General features: G+C 50.2%; 1 protein-coding gene across 1 annotated transcript; it reads right to left on the bottom strand.

The window, feature by feature from the left end:
* Nucleotides 1-268: 268 nt before the first annotated feature.
* LOC132586476 (leucine-rich glioma-inactivated protein 1-like) lies at nucleotides 269-22,380 on the bottom strand. The gene is made up of 9 exons (XM_060258568.1): nucleotides 22,176-22,380; nucleotides 20,258-20,329; nucleotides 17,679-17,750; nucleotides 14,245-14,316; nucleotides 13,199-13,270; nucleotides 12,038-12,207; nucleotides 8,087-8,251; nucleotides 5,062-5,567; nucleotides 269-1,072 (listed from the first exon to the last, which is right to left on the bottom strand). Exons 1-9 carry the CDS (start codon nucleotides 22,370-22,372, stop codon nucleotides 767-769), a joined length of 1,632 nt encoding a protein of 543 aa, XP_060114551.1. The 5' UTR covers nucleotides 22,373-22,380; the 3' UTR covers nucleotides 269-766.
* Nucleotides 22,381-23,050: the final 670 nt, after the last annotated feature.

The following is a 23,050-nucleotide window of genomic DNA, read 5'->3' as shown; positions in this document are numbered from 1 at the left end:
ACTGAGATTTTGCCGTTATCACGTTCGCTTGGATTTGGCTGGATTTATGTTCCTTTGTAATGATTAAAAAAAAAAAAAAAGCAATCCAGGTTTAAAAGGAGCAAGATAATTTTGCAGGAAAAAACAAAGCGGTGAAATGAAGCAGGTTTTCGGCGGCTCATGGCATCTGTTGACAGGGAAAAGAAATAGATGTAAGTGGGCGGGGTGGGAAACGCAAGCCAATACTCTGATTCATTCAACTCATGAGGAGGGACTGGGGGGGGGGGTGTTTAAAGGGAAAGAATCCTCTGCAACAACAAAGCAAGAACGATAGGTTGGCAAGCCAGATTGGGAGGGACTGCAGGTAAAGTGACGCCTCTCCAAATCTGCACGCCCCATTGGTCAAAATATTTGGTTAAGCCCTGCTGCAAAGCATGCAGGCCTCGTCCACTGCTGCCTCTTCTAGCAACCAGTAAGGCTTCATGCATACTGACTTTTTAAAAAAAGAGAGAGAGAGAATGGTATTCTGGTGACTGATCTGGTTGCCGTTTGCATTTTCTAGTGATCTTCGGTTGCTGGTCTTCCACCCGTTGGCTAGTTGTTCTTCAGCGCCCTCTTTTCCTCGCACCACTGGGGAATCGCACTCTCAACAGCCTCTGCTTCCAGTGCGGTCGCCCTAGTGGCCGTCTCGGGTACTGCACTTCCCCCAGCAGCTGCCGCCACTTCCTCTCCTCCCTGTGGCGGCTGCCTCCTGATTAGACACCCCCGAACCCCGCTGCAGACAGGCTCAGGCGCTCAGATCAATGATGACGTGCCGGTAGATGTGGGTTTTGCCCTTGAAGCTGGAAGCGATGAGGAAGTCTTGCTTGTCGACGTGGAGGTGGGCAAAGGACCGCGGGGCCTGAGTGTTCAGCTCCTGGAAGTGCTGGAAGAGTCCCGTGACAGGTTCGTAGCGGTACACTTGGCTGAAGGAGTAGTCGTTGCCAAGAAAGGCGTAGCGGTAACCGGCGATGGTCAAGGGCTGGAAAACCATGGAGCCGCGAGACGGCATGTGCTGAACGTCTCGGAACATTGATCCATCCCAGTGCATCACCTGTAGGCGTGGGAGTACACTGTCATGAATAATGACAATTGGTGACTTCAATGGAAACTTCTATCAGGGCTGGAGCTCACACTTCTATGCAAGCTCTTGGAGGAACTGCCTGGCTGAAAAGTCATACAAGGGCAGTCTAATAAGGTGAGGTAGGGCTTGAACTGCCTAGATAGAGGGGATATGGCTGAATGGTAGAGCATCTGCTTGGCCTGCAGAAGGTCCCAGGTTCAATCTCCAGCATTTCCAGTTAAGAATCACCTCAGAGGTGGTTCAGAAGATTTTTACCTGAGACCCTTGAGTACCACTCCAGTCTGAGTAGACAATACTGACCTTGATGGATCTATGGTTTAATATGGTATAAGTCAGCTCCACCCACCTTACAGGGTGTTTGTTGTGGGGGAGGAAGGTAAAGGAGATTGTCACGGCTCTGAGATTCAGAGTGAAGGGTAGGATATAAATCCAATATCATCATCATCATCATGTAGCCCATCCTCCTTACAGTAGGCCCTGTACTAAGAGTGCTGTAAGCTCTTAGAGGATTGGCCACATCAGGGGTGTGTGGCCTAATATGCAAATTTGTGCATGGAAACCATGACATGGAAACAAAGTACTTAATTCTGTGGAATGAAGAACAAGGGACATAAGCTTATAGCAAGGGACATCTGAACATAAACTGTGTGAAGTCTTTTGCTAGCAGCTGTAGAAACAGCAGTTACTAATTTATAAGCCTGTCCAAATATCTGACAGATTTATGGGTCCTTCTTGCTCAATATGGACAGATGATTCCTGTTTTTCTTTGGTACAACGGCCAGCTCTGATGTTATTCCGAAGGTCAAACAGAACAAAGGATGAAGCGGTATCTAGATTTTAGCTTGTGTTATGATAGGCCAAGCTGTTATCTTGCATTTTGTATGTATGTGTGCAGGGCTTTTTTTTTGTAGCAGGGACTCCTTTGCATATTAGGCTACCCACCCCTGATGTAGCCAATCCTCCAAGAGCTTATAGGGCTCTTAGTACAGGGCCTACTGTAAGCTCCAGGAGGATTGGCTACATCAGAGGTGTGTGGCCTAATATGCAAAGGAGTTCCTGCTACAAAAAAAAAGTGCCCTGTGTGTGTGAACAAATATGAACATGCGACCCAAGTCAGGTCAAAAGTCTCTTACCTAGGGTTGCTGCTAGCTCCGGGTTAGGAAATTCCAGGAAATTTAGGGGTAGAGCCTGGGGGCTCACTGGGGTATAGTGCCACAAAGTCCATCTTCCAAAGTTGCCATTTTCTTCAGGCAAACTGATCTCTGGCACCTGGAGACCAGTTGTGATTATGAAAGATCTGAAGCCCTGCCCCCACCTGACTTGTAGCCACACATCTCATCAGGGAAACTTACCTCAGATTATTCTGTTACTCCACTGGAAACAGCCCTCCCCTGCCCCCTCACAGTTGTTTCTGCTGCTGAAAACAGCATGGGAGGGAAGCCCAGGCCACACAGAGTAATAGAACACTTTGAAGATGAGTTCTGCCCCCCCCCACCAGACCTGTGGCTACACAAGTCAGCTCATGCACCTGAGACTTGAACTGCGTCACACACAGGGCCGGCCCTGCCACTAGGCAAACTAGGTGATTGCCTAGGGCACTGGCCTTCTGGGGGCATCCCCATGTAACTCGGTGACGTTATCAGTGCAGGAGGACGCCAGAAGTTAGCTTTGCCTAGGGCCAGCCCTGGTCACATGTAGCATGTGTTTTGCCCTTAAACCCAGAGGCCCACAACTTCTAGCTGATCAAGGTAGTCAGCTGTTAATGGTGGTTGCCGCAATCACTCTGGACCTTCCTTGAATCCTCTGGCATGTGGAAGAACAGGAGGAGAAGCTCATCTCTGGCTTCATATTCTACCAAGGAGATTCTGAGTGCCTCCGAAGCACAGAATGAAGTCAGAGGAAAAAAAGGCCCAGTAGGCTGCTTAGCAACCAGCTACTCAAGAGCTAAGTCATTAAAAGCACCAGCACAGAGTGGGAGGATGCCTAGCTTCATGGAAGAATGGAAGTCCTTCAGTTTCCTTTCCTCATCTCCCATTCCCTTACAGTTTGCCTCAGTTGGCCCCATGGGGCAAAGAAGATAGGATGAAGTAGCTCAGACAGGCTCACAAGAACTAGGCCAAATTACCTCAGCCATTAGAAGTAGAGAAATCCAAGTCTGAGGAGGGTTGCCAACTCTGGCTTAGGAAATTCCCCAAAATTTGGGGTTGGCTCCTGAAGAGGGCGAGGTTTGTGAAAGGTCAGGGACTTTTTGGGGGGTATAATGTTACAGAGTCCACCCTCCAAAGCTGTCATTTCCTCCAGGGGAACTGATCTTTGTGATCTGGAAATCAAGGGATGCCAGCCTCCATCTGGGACCCAGGGGATCCCCTGGAATCACAGCTCATCTCCAGACTACAGAGATCCATTCCCCTGGAGAAAAAGGAAGTTTTGAAGGGTGAACGCTATGGCATAGAAGAAGAAGATCATAGATTTAAACCTCACTCTTCACTCTGAATCAGAGTCTCAGAGTGGCTTACAATCTCCTTTATCTTCCTCCCCAACAACAGACACCCTGTGAGTTGGGTGGGGCTGAGAGAACTCTCCCAGAAGCTGCCCTTTCAAGGACAACTCTTGCGAGAGCTATGGCTAACCCGAGGCCATTCCAGCAACTGCAAGTGGAGGAGTGTGGAATCAAACCTGATTCTCCCAGATAAGAGTCCTCACACTTAACCACTACACCAAACTGGTTCTGAAGTACCCTACTGAAGTTCCTGTCCTCCAAGGTTCCACCTCTGAATCTTTAGGAGTTTCCCAACCTGGCATCCCCAAATCTCCAGGAGTTTCCCAATCTGGCAACTTACCCCACCGCATCCCACCTCCCACTAGTGGCCAAAGAGGACCTGGTAACCCCATGGAGTTCAACTATAATTCCGGGAGAACTTCAGGTTTGGAACGCTATGCAACTGCCATGCTCATTTCCAGGATAATGAGTCAGATGCTTCACTGGGAAACAGGCTTCAGGAAAGCCCTGACAGAAAGCCACCCATGGCTTTCAAGTATCACTGCCTTAGTCAGAGGCAGTTCCAGATTTTGGGAGGCCCTGGGCAAAGAGTTCATGCACACGCACACAGGTGTCCAAGGCTTTTTTTGTAGAAAAAACCCAGCATGAACACATTTGCATGTTAGGCCACACCCCCTGATATCACCATTGTTTTGCACAGGGCTTTTTCTACACAAAAAGCCCTGTGCAAACAGCAGGGACCCATTTGCATATTAGGCCACACTCCAACACCAAGCCAGCCAGAACTGCGTTCCTGTACGTTCCTGCTCAAAAAAAAAAAAAGCCCTGTGTGTGTCTCACCGCCTGTATGTTATTTCTCCTATTCCCCACTCACAAGCTCTATCACTGCCCATGCTTACAGAGCCATCTGCACTACCCACAGCACTTTACCTGATGGCACAGGCCAATGTGCACAGCTGGGAGCATGGGTGGCAGCAGGGCATTCATAAGCGAGCAGGCAGGGAAATGGCACATTGCAGGGGTTGGCAGCAGAGGCCTCCACCAGAAATCCCAGGCCCCGGCAACCACCCCACCTGAGACCAGGGCTTTTTTTGTAGCAGGAACTCCATTGCATATTAGGCCACAACCCCCCGATGCAGCCAATCCTCCAAGAGCTTACAGGAGGTCCTGTAAGAAGAGCCCAGTAGGCTCTTGAAGGATTGGCTACACCAGGGGGTGTGGCCTAATATGCAAAGGAGTTCCTGCTACAAAAAAAAAGCCTTGCCTGAGAGTATGCTGAGGCCATGGTGCAATCCTGGCGGTTTGTTAGCAGAGGGAACTTGTGGCCTGCTGTCTGCTGTGCTGATGCATCACCGATAGGACCGGTTCAGAGATGGGACTGCAGCAGCCAATACGGCATGACTCAAGGGACCAAGGAGCCTTCCACCCGGCCCTAGGAAGTGTCAAACCCCCGGCTCACCTTGGAGTCGCCAAGGAAGCGGGTCAGGCAAATGTACACGTCCTCCTTGACTTTGAAATGCTTAACGGCATAGACGTCATCCATGTCAGGGATGTCGGTGCGGGGGGTGAACTTTTGCTTGTTCCACTGGTAGATGACCGGGCGCTGGGAGCTGCTGGCCAGGATGAGGTGAGGCTTGCCCGCGATTTCCAAAAACTCCGCATCCGTGTCACGGTACCAGTCGTGTAGCGACTGGTGGGTGTAGAAGCCGTGGCCGTTCCAGCGGTACAGGGTGGTGGAGCCGGCCTTGGAGCTGTCAGCCATGATGAAGTACCAGTCGCCCTCCAAGCGGAAGACCTCGATGTCGTTGGGCTTGCGGATGCGGGAGCCCTCGATGGCCTGCGTGCGGAGGAAGCGCCCCGTGGCTTCGTCCCGCTTGTAGATGTGCGAGCCGCCAAAGAGCTGAGCTACGACCACAAAGAGCTGGCCGTCGATCACGAGGGGCTTGCAGACGACAGTGGATGAGCCTAGGGAAAAGGAACAAGAGCAAGGATTGGTCATTGGTTGTTGTAGGTTTTCCAGGCTGTGTGGCCGTGGCACTGCGAGACCTGACGTTTCGCCAGCAACTGTGAACAGGGCATGGCTTCCAGTCCTGAAAAACACAAAATGCCCTTACAACAGCGCTACAGATAAGATTACAATTTCAATAGCCAATCCATATACAAAAGAAGCCCCTCAGATAAGCTCCTGCATTAGCATGTAACAGCCCAAGATAATGACTCAGCCCTACCCCACCTGCCTGAGTAGATATAAATTACCTACCTACCAACTTCTTCTCAATTTGACCCAGAGAGAACTCCAGTTTTCTGGGCTGCACCTCTGAGAATGCCAGTCACAGTTGCTGGCGAAACGTCAGGTCTCACAATGCCAAGACCACAGCCACACAGTCCGGAAAACCTACAACCACCAATGGACTCCAGCCATGAAAGCCTTTGACAACATAAGGATTGGTCACTTTATTTATTAGTGTCAGCTCTGGAGAAGACCTGTGTTATGTTAGGGATGCCAGCCTCCAGGTGGGGCCTAAGGATCCCCTGGAATTACAGTTCCTCTCCAGATTACAGAGTTTAGTTCACCTGGAGAAAATGGATGCTTTGGAGGGTGGGCTCTATGGCACCATACTTCACTGAATTCTCTGTCCTCTCCAGCCATGTCCCCCAAATCTCCAGAAATTTTCCAACCTGGAGATCTCCCATTATTACAGCTGATCTCCAGGTGACAGAAATCAGTTCCCCTGAAGAAAATGGCTGCTTTTGAAGGTGAAGCCTATGGCATCATATCACACTGAAGAACCTCCCTTCCCAAACCCTGTCTTCCTCAGTCTCCACCCTCAAACTCTCCAGGGCTGTGGTCAGAATGGCAGCTCGGGGCACTTTGGAGGCAGCGCTAAAAGTATGTCACATTTTGTGACGTAGATTTTCCATCAGGCTCCCACCCTGATCTGCAGGGCTGGTCTAGACTGTCCAGCACCTTAGGCAAGGCTAATTTCTGGTGCCCCCCTGCACTGATAACATCACTGAATCACATGGGGGCACCCAATTTGCCACCCCCAGAAGGCCGGTACCCTAGGCAATCACCTAGCTTGCCTACTGGCTGGGCTGAGCCTGCTGATCTATTCTCACGGCACACTTCTTCCACGGTTGACTGTTCAGATCAGTACTGCATGTCAACCATGGAGTCTTATTTTTTTTAAAAAAACAACAACTTGGACCTTTTAAAAAACATATCTTGGGTGCGCATGAGCACCCGCGCGCATAGGCTCTAGTATTTTATAAAACAGGAGAAACAGGAACTAAAGGTTCACACTTCCTAAATTAGTTTGAGCATGCACTGGGGAGGTTCAGACATTTGGAAATGTGGGATGAATTCACAGGGATCCATTAGCGCCCAAATTCAACTACTGTTTATTTACTCTGTATCCAGTTCGTCTTATGACAGGGTGAGTGCAACTGGGGATCGGCTGCCAGATGTGGCTGTGTGACCAAGCCCTTTTAATCCGTTAGGGAAAGGAAACTATTGGGCCAAACCAGGGTGCTTTTTTTGTAGAAAAAGCCCAGCAGGAATTCATTTGCATATTAGGCCGCACACCCCGACATCACCAGTGTTTCACATGGAGTCTTTTTTGTAGAAAAAGCCCAACAGGAACTCCTATGCATATTAGGCCATGCTCCCTGACATCACCAGTATTTCACACATGGCCTTTTTATAGGAAAAAAACCCAGCAGGAACTCATTTGCATATTAGGCCACCCCCCCTGACACCAAGCCAGCCAGAATTGCATCCCTGTGCATTCCTGCTCAAAACAAAGCCTTGGGCCAAACTGCCTATCTGGTTGCAGCTCAGGTTAGAGATAGGCATGAACCAGGAAAATACAGTTCAATTATGGTTCGTGGAGGACCCACAGACCAAATAACGGACCATGATGAATGAAAAATTAATCGGTTTGTTAAGTTTCTGATGTGGCAACATAGGCCCCTGGCATGCTAGAGACACCACACTTGCAGGAGAGCTCCTGCTGACTCTCCTCTACCTGCCCTCAAATTTGGTGAGGATTGGAAGTACAGGATCCAAGTTACAGTCCCCAACAAAGGTACCCCTGGAAAAAGCTTTCTGAGGAAATGACAGATGCAGGTTCAGAGTGGATAGAATGGACCCTGTGAAATCTAGGGGCATCAAACTCACAGCAGATCTCCAGATAACTCTCCTCTACCTGCCCCCCAAGTTATGGTCTAAGTTACAGCCCCCAAGGAAGGTGCCCCCAGGAAAGCACTTTCCAATTGGGGGGAGGGCAGCAAAAAGCAAGGACAATAGAAACCCAGCAGAACAGAATCAAAATTCCCAAGAATCTCTGCAATAGAATCTCTGCAGGGATTTCCCAATCTGGAAACCGTTGTTTGACTATTCCTCATGTTGGCCATCGTCGCATCGTCATCTCTTCCTCAAAAGTGTAGGGTAGAATCTTTGGACCGCCGTTGGGCCAGCTCACCGGTGATGTTGGCATAGCTGCGAAATTTTCCTTGCACATGGTCCCACTCCAGGAAGATGCAACGTCCGAGAAAGGGCTGGGCGATCACCAAATTCTGCTCCCCATGGTAGGTGAAGGTTTCCACAGAAAGCGACTGGTAATCTAGAACCTCGATGAGAACAAGGTCTGTAGGAAGATGGAAGAAGATCACAGCAAGATCAGGAGGGTATTCCTGGGGGGTTTTTTTCCCTTTGGCTTTTATTGTCCAGAGCAGAAAACTCAGCGAGGGGAGAGGGGCTGGAACACAATTCATCAAGAAGGTCGCTTGTTTTCCATATGGGTTCTTCCTATCTATTTGCTATGTTTGATACCGTTTTTTCCTCTTAAAAAATTCTGTAAACCCACAAACACACAGAAGCTAGGCAGAGGTAATCATGGACCCTCTGCTAGGTCTCCTGAAGGAGGAGGAGGAGGTTGGATTTATACCCTGCCCTTCACTACCCAAAGGAGTCTCAGAGTGGTTTACAATCTCCATTCCCTCCCCATAACAGACACCCTGTATGAGATAGCTGGGAGTGCTCTCCCAGAACTGCTCTTGAGCAGAACTCTGATGGAAAATACCTGGACACTCTGGGGGTGTATCCGGGAAAGGGCGGGGTCTGGGGAGGGGAGGGGCGTCATCATGGTCCAATGCCACAGAGTCCACCCTTCCAAGCAGCCATTTTCTCCAGGAGAGCTGATCTTTGCCAGCTGGAGATCAGTTGTAAAAGCGTGAGATCTCCAGGCCCCACCTGGAGGCTGCACCACGAGAGTAGTCACAAAAATCTGTTAAGGCAATTACAATCTTGTCTGTTTTTTCTTCGCATTAAGAAATTGTCCCCAATCTATAAATGCATCTCCAATACACACTTCTGGGAGATCTTGTTACAATTACACAGGGTCTGTAAAACAAAGCTGTTTTACTTGGCCTATGGTTCAGAGCAGGAGTGGCCAAACTGTGGCTCGGGAGCCACAAGTGGCTCTTTCACACATATTGTGTGGTTCTCAAAGTCCCCACAAAGGCATTTCTCTATATCACTTCTCCACCAAGCCAGCCAACAGCTTAGAGAATGCATTTAAAGTTAAAGTTGCTTTTCCACCTCTTCCTCCTTCCTCCCTCCCCCATCTCATTTCCTTCCTTCCTTCCTCCCCCGCTCCCTCTCTTGCAGCTCTCAAACATCTGACGTTCATGTCTTGCGGCACTCAAACAGCTGACATTTATTCTATGTAGCTCTTATGTTAAGCAAGTTTGGCCACCCCTTGTTTAGAGCGGCGACAGGGTCCTTTCTGATGAGTTTCATCTATGATTGGGCTCCCCCTTCTTCTCCTTTCTCCCCTCCCTAGGGTTCCCAGACACCCACGGGATGGGGGGTTCCCCCAGTTTTGCAGCCCCTAATCCAGCAGCACAGACCTGCCCTCAACCATAAGGGAGATCCCTGCCCCCAAAGAGCTCCATCAGCGTTTGATGTGCCCAACACAATGACATCACTCTGGGTGACATCATTGTGACTCGTGTGCTCTGCGCGCATGAGATCTATCCCCCATCGGCAGCCAGGTAAGACCTGGAAACCCCACCCCTCCCCTACCCCTTCCTTCTCATCAGATGGTTCTATATTGCCCCTCCATATGAATGCCATTTTTCGCTATATAGTGAGTGTATTTTATGGATCATCTTATTGAATTTATTGTTAAGTATTATCATTTTCAGTGCATTTATTGTATTTCCTAATGTTTTAGCATTGCTGTATGTTTGGGTTTTTTTACAAACCAACGTTGCCCTCCCTGAGCTGGTTCCAGGAGAGCAAGTTATAAATCCAAATGAAAGGATAAATAAATAAATAATGTCTCATTCCTTCCTGTACTTCACCTAATGTGACCTCATGTTCAAAAGAACATTCCTTTCTGTATTAACCGAGCCAGCTTCAAAAAGAAGACAGCATCCGGCCAACAAGAATCCCGCAGTGATATCCTAAGCAGAGTTAATACCTGTCTAAGGCCTTTGAAGTTGATGGACTTAGAAGGGGGTGACTTATTTTAGGACTGCATTGCCAGTCCATTACTTGGCAATTCTGTACAGTGTGAAAAAGCCACAAGAAAGCCCCAGACTTCAGCATCTTGCAATTTTTTTAAAAAAAGTTGTACTCCTTATGGGTGCAATGATAGGATTCGTAGCATGTTGGGGGTACCTCGTGGGGGGGGGGGCTCAGCAGGAGTTGACTAGTCAAAGAGATTCAGTGGTTTGCATATCTCATCGTCCCTTCCTGATGACTCGCAAAAACAAAACTAATGAACGACATGAAGGCAATATCTGCATTTTTTCCCCCAGAATTTGCATAATTTATAGGAGTCGCGGGAGCCAGATTTTTCTTGGCGCTGAATATCTTGATGCAGAGTTTTGATATTTGTTTTCTAAGAGCACAGAGCGTTTTGTCTTCTGCAGCACAATGTAAGAGGACTGAAGAGCCTCGTTCGCTGAACCGACCAAGGGTGCATAGAACAAGACAATGGTGAATCAGATTCAGTGGAAACAAGATTCAAAGCAATGTTTGGTTTTGTAACATCTTCCATGTTGGAGAATGCTTGGACAAGACTGGAAGCCCATCTAGCCATCACAGGGTTGCCAACCTTCAGGGGACACCTGGAGGTCTCCCACTACTCCAGTTAATCTCCAGATGACCAAGAGTAGTTCCCCTGGAGAATATGGCGGATTTGGGAGGGGGACTCTATGGTACTATATTCTGCTGAGATCCCTCTTAGGGATGCCGGCCTCCAGGTGGAACCTGAGGATCTCCCAGAATTACAGCTCATCTCCATACTACAGAAATCAGTTACCCTGGCAGCTTTGGAGGGTGGACTCTATGACATTGTACCCCTCTGAGGCCCCTGTCTTCCACGGGCTGCATCGCCAAACCTCCAGGAGTTTCCCAACATAGATCTGCAACCCTATCCTCCATCGGAGAGCCAGTTTGGTGTAGTGGTTAAGTGTGCAGACTCTTATCTGGGAGAACCGGGTTTGATTCCCCACTCCTCCACTTGCACCTGCTGGAATGGCCTTGGGTCAGCCATAGCCCTGGCAGAGGTTGTCCTTGAAAGGGCAGCTGCTGTGAGAGCCCTCTCCAGCCCCACCCACCTCACAGGGTGTCTGTTGTGGGGGAGGAAGGTAAAGGAGATTGTGAGCCGCTCTGAGACTCTTCAGAGTGGAGGGCGGGATATAAATCCAATATCTTCTTCATCGGTGGCCAGGAGGGACCTGGTAACTCTGGTCCCGCCCCTCCCCAAACCCCACTTTCTCTAGGTTTTACCCCCAAAATCTCCAGGTATTTCTAAACTCAGAGCTGGCAACCCTAATACAGAATGAGGGGAGAGACTGAGGAATGAACAAGGCAGTACACTGTACATACAGTGCTTATTTTAAAAGAAGAAGAAATGCAGATTTTTACCCCGCCCTTCTATCTGAATCAGAGAGCGACTTGCAATCTCCTATATCTTCTCCCCCCACAACAGACACCCTGTAAGGTGGGTGGGGCTGAGAGAGCTCTCACAGCAGCTGCCCTTTCAAGGACAACTCCTGTGAAAGCTATGGCTGACCCAAGGCAATTCCAGCAGGTGCAAGTGGAGGAGTGGGGAATCAAACCCAGTTCTCCCAGATAAGAGTCCACACACTTAACCACTACACCAAAAATGGCAACTGGGAGTCTACTTGCCCTTTGGCATAATTCACCTCTCTCCTAAGATTGCACATTGCCCTGTCCTGCTGCTACTGAGTTCCTTAAGATACAGAAAGACGGTGGGAAAGGAAGAGGTGAGACAGGAATCTTGAGCAGTTTTTACAGACAAATAAAGCAGGAATGGAAGGGTCTTCATGGTTTAGGGAAACTGAGAGACTAAGGGAGCCCTTTCTGTGAGAGAAGCACAAAGAATGACAAGACATACCAGTGGTGATGCAGTTGAAGCCCTCTGGGCGCAGTTCGGCAAGATTGGTGCGGTTCAGCTCGATGGGGGACCGGCACTCTATGGGCTCCACCACAGCATTAGTGTAGCTCACCCACTCCACCAGCCATTTCAGCTTGCAGTCGCAGTGGAAGGCGTTTCCCCGCAAGTCCCTGCCAAGTAAGAAAGCAATTTGTTACCATACAAGACTGAGATCAGCCCAAGGGGGACCCTGCTGCAAATCTGGGCGGTCTTAGCCAACAGAGGCACACAGAGGCACATGCATCAGACTCTGTGCCAGGAGGCCCCCTAACCACCCATGGTCTCACCACCTGATGGAAGAGGAAAAAGATTCCCTCTGTTGTCACTTGAACCCATTCCGTCTGGGTCTCGGACAGTCCTCCTGCAAGGACAGTCACACATGCCTCCCCTGTCTGGGGCTTGGGACACCAGCTCAGGAGTGGCTGGTTGTCCCCTAGGATTGCCAGCCTCCAGGTGGTGGCAGGAGATCTCCTGGGATGACAACGTGGAGAAAATGGCCACTTTGGAAGGTGGACTCCAGCATTAAACCCCACTGAAGTCTCTCCCCTCCCCAAACCCCACCTTCCTCAGGTCCCACCCCCAACATTTTCAGGTGTTCCTCATCCTGGAGCTGGCAGTCCTGTTGTCCCCACTCCAGCGGAGGGGGAGCCAGCTTTTGGTGATGGAGCGTCCGGAATAAGATCACAAACAGAGAAACGATGCTGCACGAGCACTTTATTGGACCGGATAAGTTTACTGGGCTGGACGTTTTTCAACATCCAGGCAACTATTGCACTTTGAGGATTTATGATGTATGAACTGATTCATTTATCTTATATTTGTATGAATATGACTCTAACTATGCTAAAACAGTTGGTTAGTTCTCTGACCACAGTCTATTTGTATTTATAAGCACAGCTGTTCTGTGGTTTTCCCTTCTTTTGTTGCTGTTTCCCTGGAGAAAATGGCTGCTTGGAAGGGTAGACTCCATGGCATTGTACCTTGCTGAGGCCCCTCCCCTCCCCAAACCCCGCCCTCTCCTAGATCCACCCCCAAAGTCTCCAGGTATTTTCCCGCACAGACCTGACAACCTTACCATGTCCATAACCCCCCTCCCATTCCTTCCCTTTCTTTCCAACTCACACTGTGGTCAAAGCATTCAGGCCTCGGAAGAGATGCCTCGGTAAGGTCTGTAGGTTATTATTAGCCAAGCTCCTACAAGAAAGAAGAGGAACAGCCTTATAAGGGAAGCAGTGGACGCAGTGGGATTAACAGGCCGGAGAACAGTCAGAAGTTTCACTGGGTTGGGAGGAGGCACTGTAAGGAGGGATGCCACTCTCCAGGTGGGGTCTGGAGGTCTCCTAGAATTACAAAGGCTCTCCAGAGATCCATTCCCTTGGATAAAATGGCTGCTTTGGAGGATGGGCACTATAGCATTACACCCCACTACGGTCCTTCCCCTCCACAGGATCTACCCCCAACACAAATATCCAGGAATTTCCCAACCCAAAGTTGGCAACAACTTGTGAATGTTAGAATGAGGTGCGGTTATGAGTCTGAGTTTGATTGAAGGCCCGTTTTCACTGAGGGGACAAATCAGTGACTTTAAACAGTAAGTGGGATCTCGTGATAATACAAATTCTCTTCTGTGTACTAGGGTTGCCACCCTTCAGTCAGGGCCTGGAGATTTCATGGAATGACAAACAATCTTTGGGCCACAGAGATCAGCTCTTCTGGAGAAAATGGCTGCTCTGGAGGGCGGAGTCTAAGGCAAGATACCCTAACGCAATCCTTCCCCTCCAAACCCCACCCTCCCCAGACTCCGCTCCCTCAAATTTCCAGAAAATTCTCAACCTGGAGTTGGCAACCCTTCATTTATGGCCCCAATTCCCTCTACACAGAAAACCAGAGAGAAGGGTTTCGGTTTAATCTTCTCTCTGATACGCTGTCTTTATCCCAGTGTGATTGGATCAGAGATCTCCTCGGAATCCCTGGTAGGCCACTTTAAGTTCCATGATGGAAGAAAGGGACAGAAATGTCATCAGCAAGAAGGGGTTAAGGTCGTATGGAGAACCAGGAGAATAAGGAAGTGCTGGGTTGCAGGATGCTGTGTTTGGAGGATTGTTGGTGGTCTGTGTTAGGTGAAGAGTGTATGCTGGGGATGGGGAAGGAATCCCCAAAGCACTCACAGATGGAGAAGACTTTTTAGGCCTTGGAGGGCATTCTTGGAGATCATATCCAGTCTATTGTGCTCAATGAACCTGTAAGGAGAGAGAAGATCTCTTAAGCCGCAACTAGTTAAATGATGAGCAAAGGAGAGGCCATGAAAGGGAAAACACTGCTGTCAGTTTGAGAAGTTTAATGAGGGGACTCATCTCTTGGCTTGCTGGGGGAGGAGATCATCTTAAAGGCCTGAAAAGGTTCACCTATAAAGCCAAGAGCAGGGGTGGCCAAACTGTGGCTCGGGAGCCACATGTGGCTCTTTCACAAATATTATGTGGCTCTCAAAGCCTACACCGCCCCATCAGCTGGTTTGAAGAAGGCACTTGTCTCTTTAAATCATTTTGCCAAGTCAGGCCAGCTGGCAGCTTGCATAATGCATTTAAAGTTAAAGTTCTTTTCTTTCCACCTCTCCCTCCCTCTCCCAATTGATTTGCAAGTGGGCCAAGAGGATCAACATATTTCTTATAATGAGGAACTCAGTTATGTTGCCAAGAGAGCCAGGAAAGTATGGCTGGCAGTGCAGACAAATGGTTTCAACATTCCCTCTCCCGGGGCTTTTTTTGCCCCCTCCCTCCCCCCACAATGTAAATTGCACAGGAGGGGTACCCAGGAGCAGTTGCTCCCATGCCATTTAAAGGGTCTGCCAATCAGCAGGCACCCGGAGTTGGGTGCCCTGAGTCATGGTGATGGCGGCCAGGGAAGGGGAGCTGCTAAGCACCCCCCCCACACACAACTAATTAAAATCCTGGCTACAAGGCTGGCTGGAAGAGAGCACATAGGCCATCCAATCCAACCCCCTTGCTCAATGCAGGATTATCATAGGGTTGCCAATCCCCAGGTGCGGCAGGGGATCCCCCAGCTTGGAGGCCCTCCCCCAGCTTCAGCGTCATCAGAAAGTGGGGGGAGAGGGAAATGTCTGCTGGGCACTCCATTATTCTCTATGGAGACCGATTCCCATAGGATATAATGGAGAATTGATCCGCAGGTATCTGGGGCTCTGAAAGGCCTGTTTTTTGAGATAGAGGCACCAAATTTGCAGCATCGCATCCAGCACCTTTCCACAAAATACCCTCCATGTTTCAAAATGATTGGACTAGGAGGTCCAATTCTATGAGCCCCCAAAGAAGGTGCCCCTGTCCATTATTTCCAAACGGAGGGAAGGCATTTAAAAGGAGCGCGGTCCCTTTAAATGTGATGGCCAGAACTCCCTTGGAGTTCAATTATGCTTGTCACAACCTTGCTCCTGACTCCAACCAATGTCTTTTGGCTCCATCTACAAAGTCCCCAGATATTTTCTTGAACTGGACTTGGCAACCCTAGATTAGCCTCAAGTATCCCTGCCGTTCTCTAAGCAACAGCCTTTCAAATACTTCAAGAGAGCAATCACGTCCCCTCTCAACCTTTTTTCCAGACTGAACATTCCCAAGTCCCTCAGCCTTTCCTCACAGGGCTGGACTCCAGGCCCCTCATCCTCCTCGTCGTGGCTCTCTTCTTCACCCACTCTGTTCTGTCCACGTCCCTTTTGAAGTGAATTAAAAAATGACTGAAGGCCATTCTCTAAGGAAGAACAGGATCCAAAGGAAGCAACGCAACAAAACAGATGAATAAAATCCTGGAAAAGATCTAGCCCCTGTGCTTGGCAGGCGGCTCTGACATGTTGCATTGGAACTAGCTGCACTGACTCACTAGATAGCAGGCCTATATTTGGAAACAGGAATCAATCATCCACAATGAACTGTGGATTGCTCGGCCCTGCATCGAGTATCTTCTCCCGAGCTTTCACAATCCCTCAGCCTCTGGGGACCGGGCAGGTTAAAAAGCAGACAAATCAATGTTAATTAATGTTCATAATTTCACCAGAGGACAGAATCTGGATATTAACAGACCACCCAGCTATCAGAAAGCCCACGATCATATCACTGTATTTACTCAAATGCAAGGCTCTATGAATCCTATGAAGAGTTATACCCTTCTGAGCCAAATGAATGAAATGAGCTTAGACGGGAGTAACTGCATAGGGTTGCACTGCACATACAAATTAGTTATGCCAATTAATAATTATTTGTGTATAACATTTCTTCGTGGGGGTCATCTTTCATTCAAGGTAGACTTCCTTTTGAGTAAATACAATATGTTATTTTAAAAAAAACCAATAGCCTGTCTTTTCCCACAGTGGAAGCCCAAAGCAGTGTAAAAAAAAAAATCGGCATCTCACCCTCTGTTGATTCTCATAACAACCCTGTTATGATGTAGTCTAGGCTGAGAGACAATGAGAGAGAGAGAGAGAGAGAGAGAGAGAGAGAGAGGCAGGGCTGGCCTTGTTACTAAGCAAACTAGGTGATTGCCTAGGGCGCCAGCCTTCTGGAGGTACCAAATTGGGCACCCACCATGTGACTCAGTGATGTTATCAGTGCAGGGGGCGGGGCTTCAGAAGTTAGCCTTGCCTAGGGTGCCAGTCTAGGGCTGGCCCTAGAGAGAGGTCTCCAAGGTCATGCAATAAGCTTCCATGGCCGAGTGGGGATTCGAACTTGGCTCCCATGTATCATAGCCCAGCACACTGTAACCATGACACCACACTGGCTCAAAGTTCTGGTGGCTTTACTTGTCACACCTGCAGAAGACGAGTCTACCCAGGACAGTTTCTCCTGACTGCGGAAGGGTCGCAAAGGAAGAAGTCCGGGGAAAGTGTTTCGTCTGCGCAACTCTGAGATGTTCCCAGACAGAGAGAGAGTGATCCTGCCCTGCGTAAGCCCTTCCTTCCAAGGCTTCAGGGCAAATGTATTCCAGCTGAAAGGATGCTGAATCGGTGATGGCCAAATAATTAATCAGCAAAAGATTTTCCTCAAAAAAATTGACTTGACAGGGATTCAAATGGCCTCTTAGCCTCACTGCCTCTTTTACACTGGTCCATAAACAGTGCCAGATTAAACCCTGTGGAGGCCCCTAGGCAGTCAAAATCTTGGGGACCCCCTTGCAAATTATCTCAGAGTTTGAGCACCTGCCCCACCACCCACGGCTCCTGTTGCAGCCTGCAGGCACCTTCTTAAAAGCCCCTTTTACTAAGCTGCAGGAGAGCGCCAGAAAGAGGCAAACTTGGTGACAATACTAGCAGCAGCCGTACCAGGCAAGTTGGACAAAGAGCAGCTCAGTTGCTGGCTGCATGTGCAGGCTGGGAGGGCTGCAAGCAGGGGGGAAACCAGGGGGGGAGCCAGCCCAGGGCCCCTAAAGGCATGGGGCCCATAGGCCAGTGCCTACTTGGCCTAATTGTTAATCCGGTTCATCACGACCTTTCCAGGCTTATTCCAGCATTCTCCACGCCAAGTACACAGTCCCCACCTTCCTCATGCTCGGCCCATGCCCCCTCCCCGCCTGCACTACCTTAACATCTTTGCACACTTACAGATATTCCAGGTGTATGAGTCCATCGAAGGCATTGTCCCCGATCTGGTCCAGGGAGTTGTAAGTGAGTAATCTGGGGGTGGGGGGGAGGGGAGAGAGAAGCAGGCAAGTCAGACTCAAAGAATGAAGGGAAGCCATCAAGTCTGGGGTGGGATGGGGAGAAACAGCCCCTGGGGGAACCAGATTCCTCCCGCATAAAAACCAATGCCTGCTTTGCAATTCCCACATGACTACAGCCATTACCTACAAATAAACTTCAAAGGAACTTCAGGAACAGCATGGAGAGAGAAATTGCTGAATTACAAATTATTACGAAACTTGGAACAAACACCTCCCCTGGACCGAACAGGGATATTGTTTTTTTTTATCTCATTACAGATGCTAAACCCACTTTCACCAATGTATTTCTCTTTTAGGACAGTGTATCAGAATAATGCTTTTGCATTGACATACTCAAACAAGGGATATTGCTTGTTTATCTCATTACATATACTAAACCCATCTTCCACTATATTTTAATGTATTTTTTCCTAATGGCAAACTAAAATGACATTCATATTTGTTACATGTTTAAAGGTAAATTAGCTGGACAGGAAAAACTTATGGAAAAGAAATACCTTCTTTTTGACCCAGGTTTATTAGCAATAGAATAATTAACAGGCATTCTCACATTCTGACATGTTACTGTTTTTTGGCTTCCCACGCTAATGCAACCCAATCAAAGGTTTTCTGAATTTGTTAATTTTACTATTCTGCTATTGGTTTTTAACTCTGTACCACTTGGCATTCCAAACCCCACCAGCTATGCTTATTGTACTCTGCTTACTGTACCTCGTTCCTCGTCTGAGGAAGTGTGCATGCACACGAAAGCTTACGTTCTGAATAAAACTACGTTGGTCTTAAAGGTGCAATTGACTCCTATTTTGTTCTACTACTTCAGACCAACACGGCTGTCTATTTGGATCTACCAACAAATAAATCACTGCTTTAATATATATATAAGGGATCTGGTTGCAGCAAAAAGAAACTGGCCAAAATAGCATTTTTAAATAAAGTGAACAGGATTCTAATTTTAATCCCTGAAAACGTTAGGCTGCTTTCTAAAAGCTAGTTTTTATTATATGGTTTATATGGTTTCCGTTGCAAAATTTTGCACTTGTCATTTGCCTCAATACTGTTTTTCATTGTATTTGCTTCTCATTCGGTAATCCACTGCGTGTCTCCATGAGAAAGAAAGACAGACTACAAATCAAGCAAATACATGTATAAATACTTCAAGGTTTGCTATCCGGGCTGTGTTGAGGTGTAGCTGTAGGCACCTCACCCACTGGCCTTGAGATTTTGGGATGCCTGTAGACAGATCTACAATCCTAGGAAGAGACAAGGCCAGATAGTCACCCCCAGGCCTTGAATTCAGCAGGAGCTCACAGGAGCATAGCTCCTGAACCTTTCTGAGGGTTCCCCCTTCTCCTCCTCACCTACCTTGCCCATTTAATAGCAGGTGCAGCTGTATAACAATCCCTGGATTAGGAGAGCGGGCAGCCAGCCAGCCTCCAGGAGCTTTGCCACGCCCCCAGCAGCCCTCATTAACCCCTGGAGAAGCCCACACCACCCTTTCTCCACTTATGTGATTTTGGGCGGGGGGTGGCTTGCTGACCTCTCTAGCCCTCTCTAGCCCAGGGGTTGGGCAGCCCAGGGGTTGGGGACCCCTGGTTTAGTGGGAACATTGGTCATGACTTGAGTGGTTCTTGAGAGTCTCAGGTAGCATCTTCCCCATCACCTGCATGTCTTCAGACAGCACACCAGCCATTATGAACACTCAGACCATGGGTCCATCAAACTCAGTAATGTCTGCTATGACTGGCAGTTGCTCTCCAAGGTCTCTTTCCCATCACCTACTACCTGATCTTTTCAACTGGAGATGCTGGGGACTGAACCTGGGACCTACTGCATGGCAAGTGGGTGCTCTGCCACTGAGCCACAGCACATGCCCAAGAATTTAATTTCTTCCATCATGCCACTGAGAGTGAATAGGGAGGGGAGTATGAGTTCCAGTGACTTGCTCCTCATCTTGACCACAGCTTTTGGTGGATTAGGCTTACTGATTTGCAAATGAAAGAATGGCCCTCAGGCTAATTAGTGCCAGTGAAAATGCCCCAGTTTCATTTGCCTAAAGAAGAACGTTCCTCCGCACACAGACCCTGCCAATTATCATAGCGAAGGAGACATCAAGAACCCCTCGGTTACATGCTCCTAAGGAAGAACCTGCAAAGGTTCATCCACATCATTCACAAGGGTACTAGGATACAGAGGACAGACAGACATCTGCATGGTCTGTGCACATCAAAATGGTCACCAGATCGCCCACGCTCCTTTTGCACACTCACGCTTGTGGAGCGCATACTAATGGCTCACTAAAGGGAATTCTCACACTCACAGGGGCTTATACGGACTGGACACATGGCAAGGCAGATGGGTCGACCAAAAGCCGATTCCCACACACTACCTCCCCAACCTGTGACAGACATGGCCTTTGCATGCCCTGGCGCGTGCCACTCATGCAACCCCAAGGGTACTTACAGCAGCTGAATTGTCGGCACGTGGTGAAAGCTGCCTTCCATGATCTCAGTGAATCCTGAGCGAATGAGAGACCTGCAGAGAGAGAGAGAGAGAAGCTGGATGTGAACTCAGCCAGCTTGGTGGGGACATCAGCAGTGGTGGCCCCCAAAGGGATGGCAGGATCGGAACCATTAGCGCCTGACTCAGGGGTTTCCAAACTGAAGACGCTCAAGGGCCAACCAGAATGACAGCTGAGCTTCCCAAAACAGATGACAAATCCAGCCATCGAATTTCAGAGCCATTTTGAACCCTGTTAACCACCCATATGCCACTTTCTTCCTGTAGCATCTCCGGGTAAACTAGCAGAAATCCGCCCACATGTATCTCCAACCCCTTCCTGGAGTACAACACAACCTTTTGAAACCCTTTTCGATGCTCCCTTCTAGAGCTCTATCTGCATGCTCTGGAGTGGCCTATCAGCCAGAGAGAGGCCAAAAGCATCAAACCAGGGGTCTCCCCCGTTTCCCTCCAGGGGTGCAGTTCATGTAGCCCTTCAGATGCCATAACAAGAGGCAGCCCCTCTTTCCCCCCCACTGCCATTAAGTCACAGCTGACTTATGGTAACCCAGTGGGGTTTTCAAAGGCAAGAGATGTCCAGAAGTGTTTTGCCATTGCCTGCCTCCATGTCATGACCCTGGTATTCCTTGGCAGTCTCTAGGGGTTTTTTGGAGCAGGAACACACAGGAACTCAGTTCTGGCTGGCTTGGCATCAGGGGTGTGGCCTATTATGTAAATAAGTTCCTGCTGGGCTTTTTCTACCCCCAAAAAAGCCCTGGTGGTCTCCCATCCAAGTACTGACCAGGGCTGACCCTGCGTAGCTTCTGAGATCTGACAAGACTGGGCACCTTCCAACCTGCCTCTCAGCCATTCACTAAAGGGCTGTTGGACAGAGGTGAGGATTAGGTGGGGAGGGAAGCAGAGAAGGGGTTTCTGGGTTCCATTCCAGGGGTGGTTCATCTTCTGTGTCTAACAATGGTTGTGGGGGAGGGGGGGAGGAACCACTTGGGGTCTATAGGGGATGCAGATCTCTAGGGCCTTCCAGAAACCTAGCTGGACCGACAGCCTCCATCCCTGCAAGATGGAAGGGAGGAGAGGGGAATCACAGCTCCCACCCCCAACCCAAGGCATCTTCAAGCCGAACTCCAACTAGTCCTGAACTAGTACTGCTCTCAACTTCACCCCAGTGCAACCCACCCACCTCTCTAGTCCCCACCAGCTTGGGGGGGGGGCAAGACAGGGGATGTAGGAGGGGAGGATTGCCAACTCCAGGTTGGGAAACTCCTGGAGATTTGGGGGTGGAGCCCAGGGAAGGCAGGGACCTCAGTGGGGTACAATGCCCGAGAGCCCGCCCTCCAAAGCATCCCTTCTTCTCCAGGCGAGTCGATCTTGGAAGTCCGGAGATGAGCACTCATCCTGGGGGATCCCCAGGTCCCACCTGGAGGCAGACAACTCCACTAGAGAGGTTCGCCCTCCACCATTAACCCCTTATTGCCCACCCCAACCATGCAAGAAAGGCTGAACAAGGAGGAAGGGGGGGGGATAAGAGAGACTGATCTGGAGAACATAAGAGAAACCATGTTGGATCAGGCCAATGGCCCATCCAGTCCAACACTCCACGTCACACAGTGGCCAAAGAAACCCAGGTGCCAACAGGAGGTCCATCAGTGGGGCCAGGACACTAGAAACCCTCCCCCTGTGCCCCTTCTCCAAGCACCAAGAATACAGAGCGTCACTGCCCCAGACAGGGAGTTCTGTCTATCTATACCCTGTGGCCAATAGCCACTAGTGGGCCTCTGCCCCAAATGCTTATCCAGTCCCCTCTTGCAGGCTCAGCCCTTTCCCAGCCCCCCCCGCTCCGGAGGACAAGAGGGTCTCTTACAGGGAGACCAGCTTGGGGGGCAGCTCCTTGGGGATCTCGTCGGCCCCTTCGCAGAGCGCCGCGTCTTTGGCGCACGAGCAGCGGACGGCGCATTTCCTCCGCGAGGGTTTTCGGCCGCTCCCCGGCCCGGCCAGCAGCAGCAGCAGGAGCAGGAGCAGCGGAGCGCCGGCCCCGCCGAGCCCCAGGCGCCAGCCCATCCTCCGGCCGCCGGGAAGAAGCAGCAGCAGCAGCAGCCCCTCGCTGGCGGGCTCCTCCGCCGCCTTCCCCAAACCGGGTGCCCGGCGCCCGCGGCGTGGCGTGGCCCTCTAACCCAGCAGCGGCCCCGTAGCGGCGGCCGTCACCATCGCCCCTGTCCCTGCTGCAGTGGCGGATCGCGGGGCTCCCGGCAGGTTCCGCCGCCGCCCGGCCGCCGCTCCCATCCGCCGTGCCTCCCCGGAGCGACTGGGGCGCTTCCCGGCTGCCCCCCGGGAAGGGGGCTCTCCTCGGCGGACTGGATCCCCTGGGGGGGGGGGGGGAGATGGAAAGGCGCGAGCAATCCGGTCCCGGGAGACCAAAGCGCCCCGATCTCGGCGTCCGTCTGGACACAAGGGCAGCAGCCAATCCGGATCTCAAAGCGAATCGGAAGGACCCCCTGTTGGGCTAAGGCAGCAACGCATCCGGCGCGGCCACTCGCTCGTTCTCCTTCTCTCTCTCCCCGCTCTGAGCGGCTCCTCTCTCCTGTCTCTGCGGATACATCACTGCCGCGTCCACACACTCACAACCACACGCATCGCTGCCAGCCAATGGAGGCGCAGGAGTCCGCCGGCCAGCGCCCGGCTCCTTTCCAGCGGACGGGCAAAGGGGGAGGGGGGGGAGACCAAAAATGACCTCCCCCA

This window comes from Heteronotia binoei, chromosome 17, assembly GCF_032191835.1.
Source record: "Heteronotia binoei isolate CCM8104 ecotype False Entrance Well chromosome 17, APGP_CSIRO_Hbin_v1, whole genome shotgun sequence".
NCBI lineage: Eukaryota > Metazoa > Chordata > Lepidosauria > Squamata > Gekkonidae > Heteronotia > Heteronotia binoei.
The sequence above is the reverse complement of the archived record's forward strand: the minus strand, read 5'-3'. Positions and strand labels throughout refer to the sequence as shown.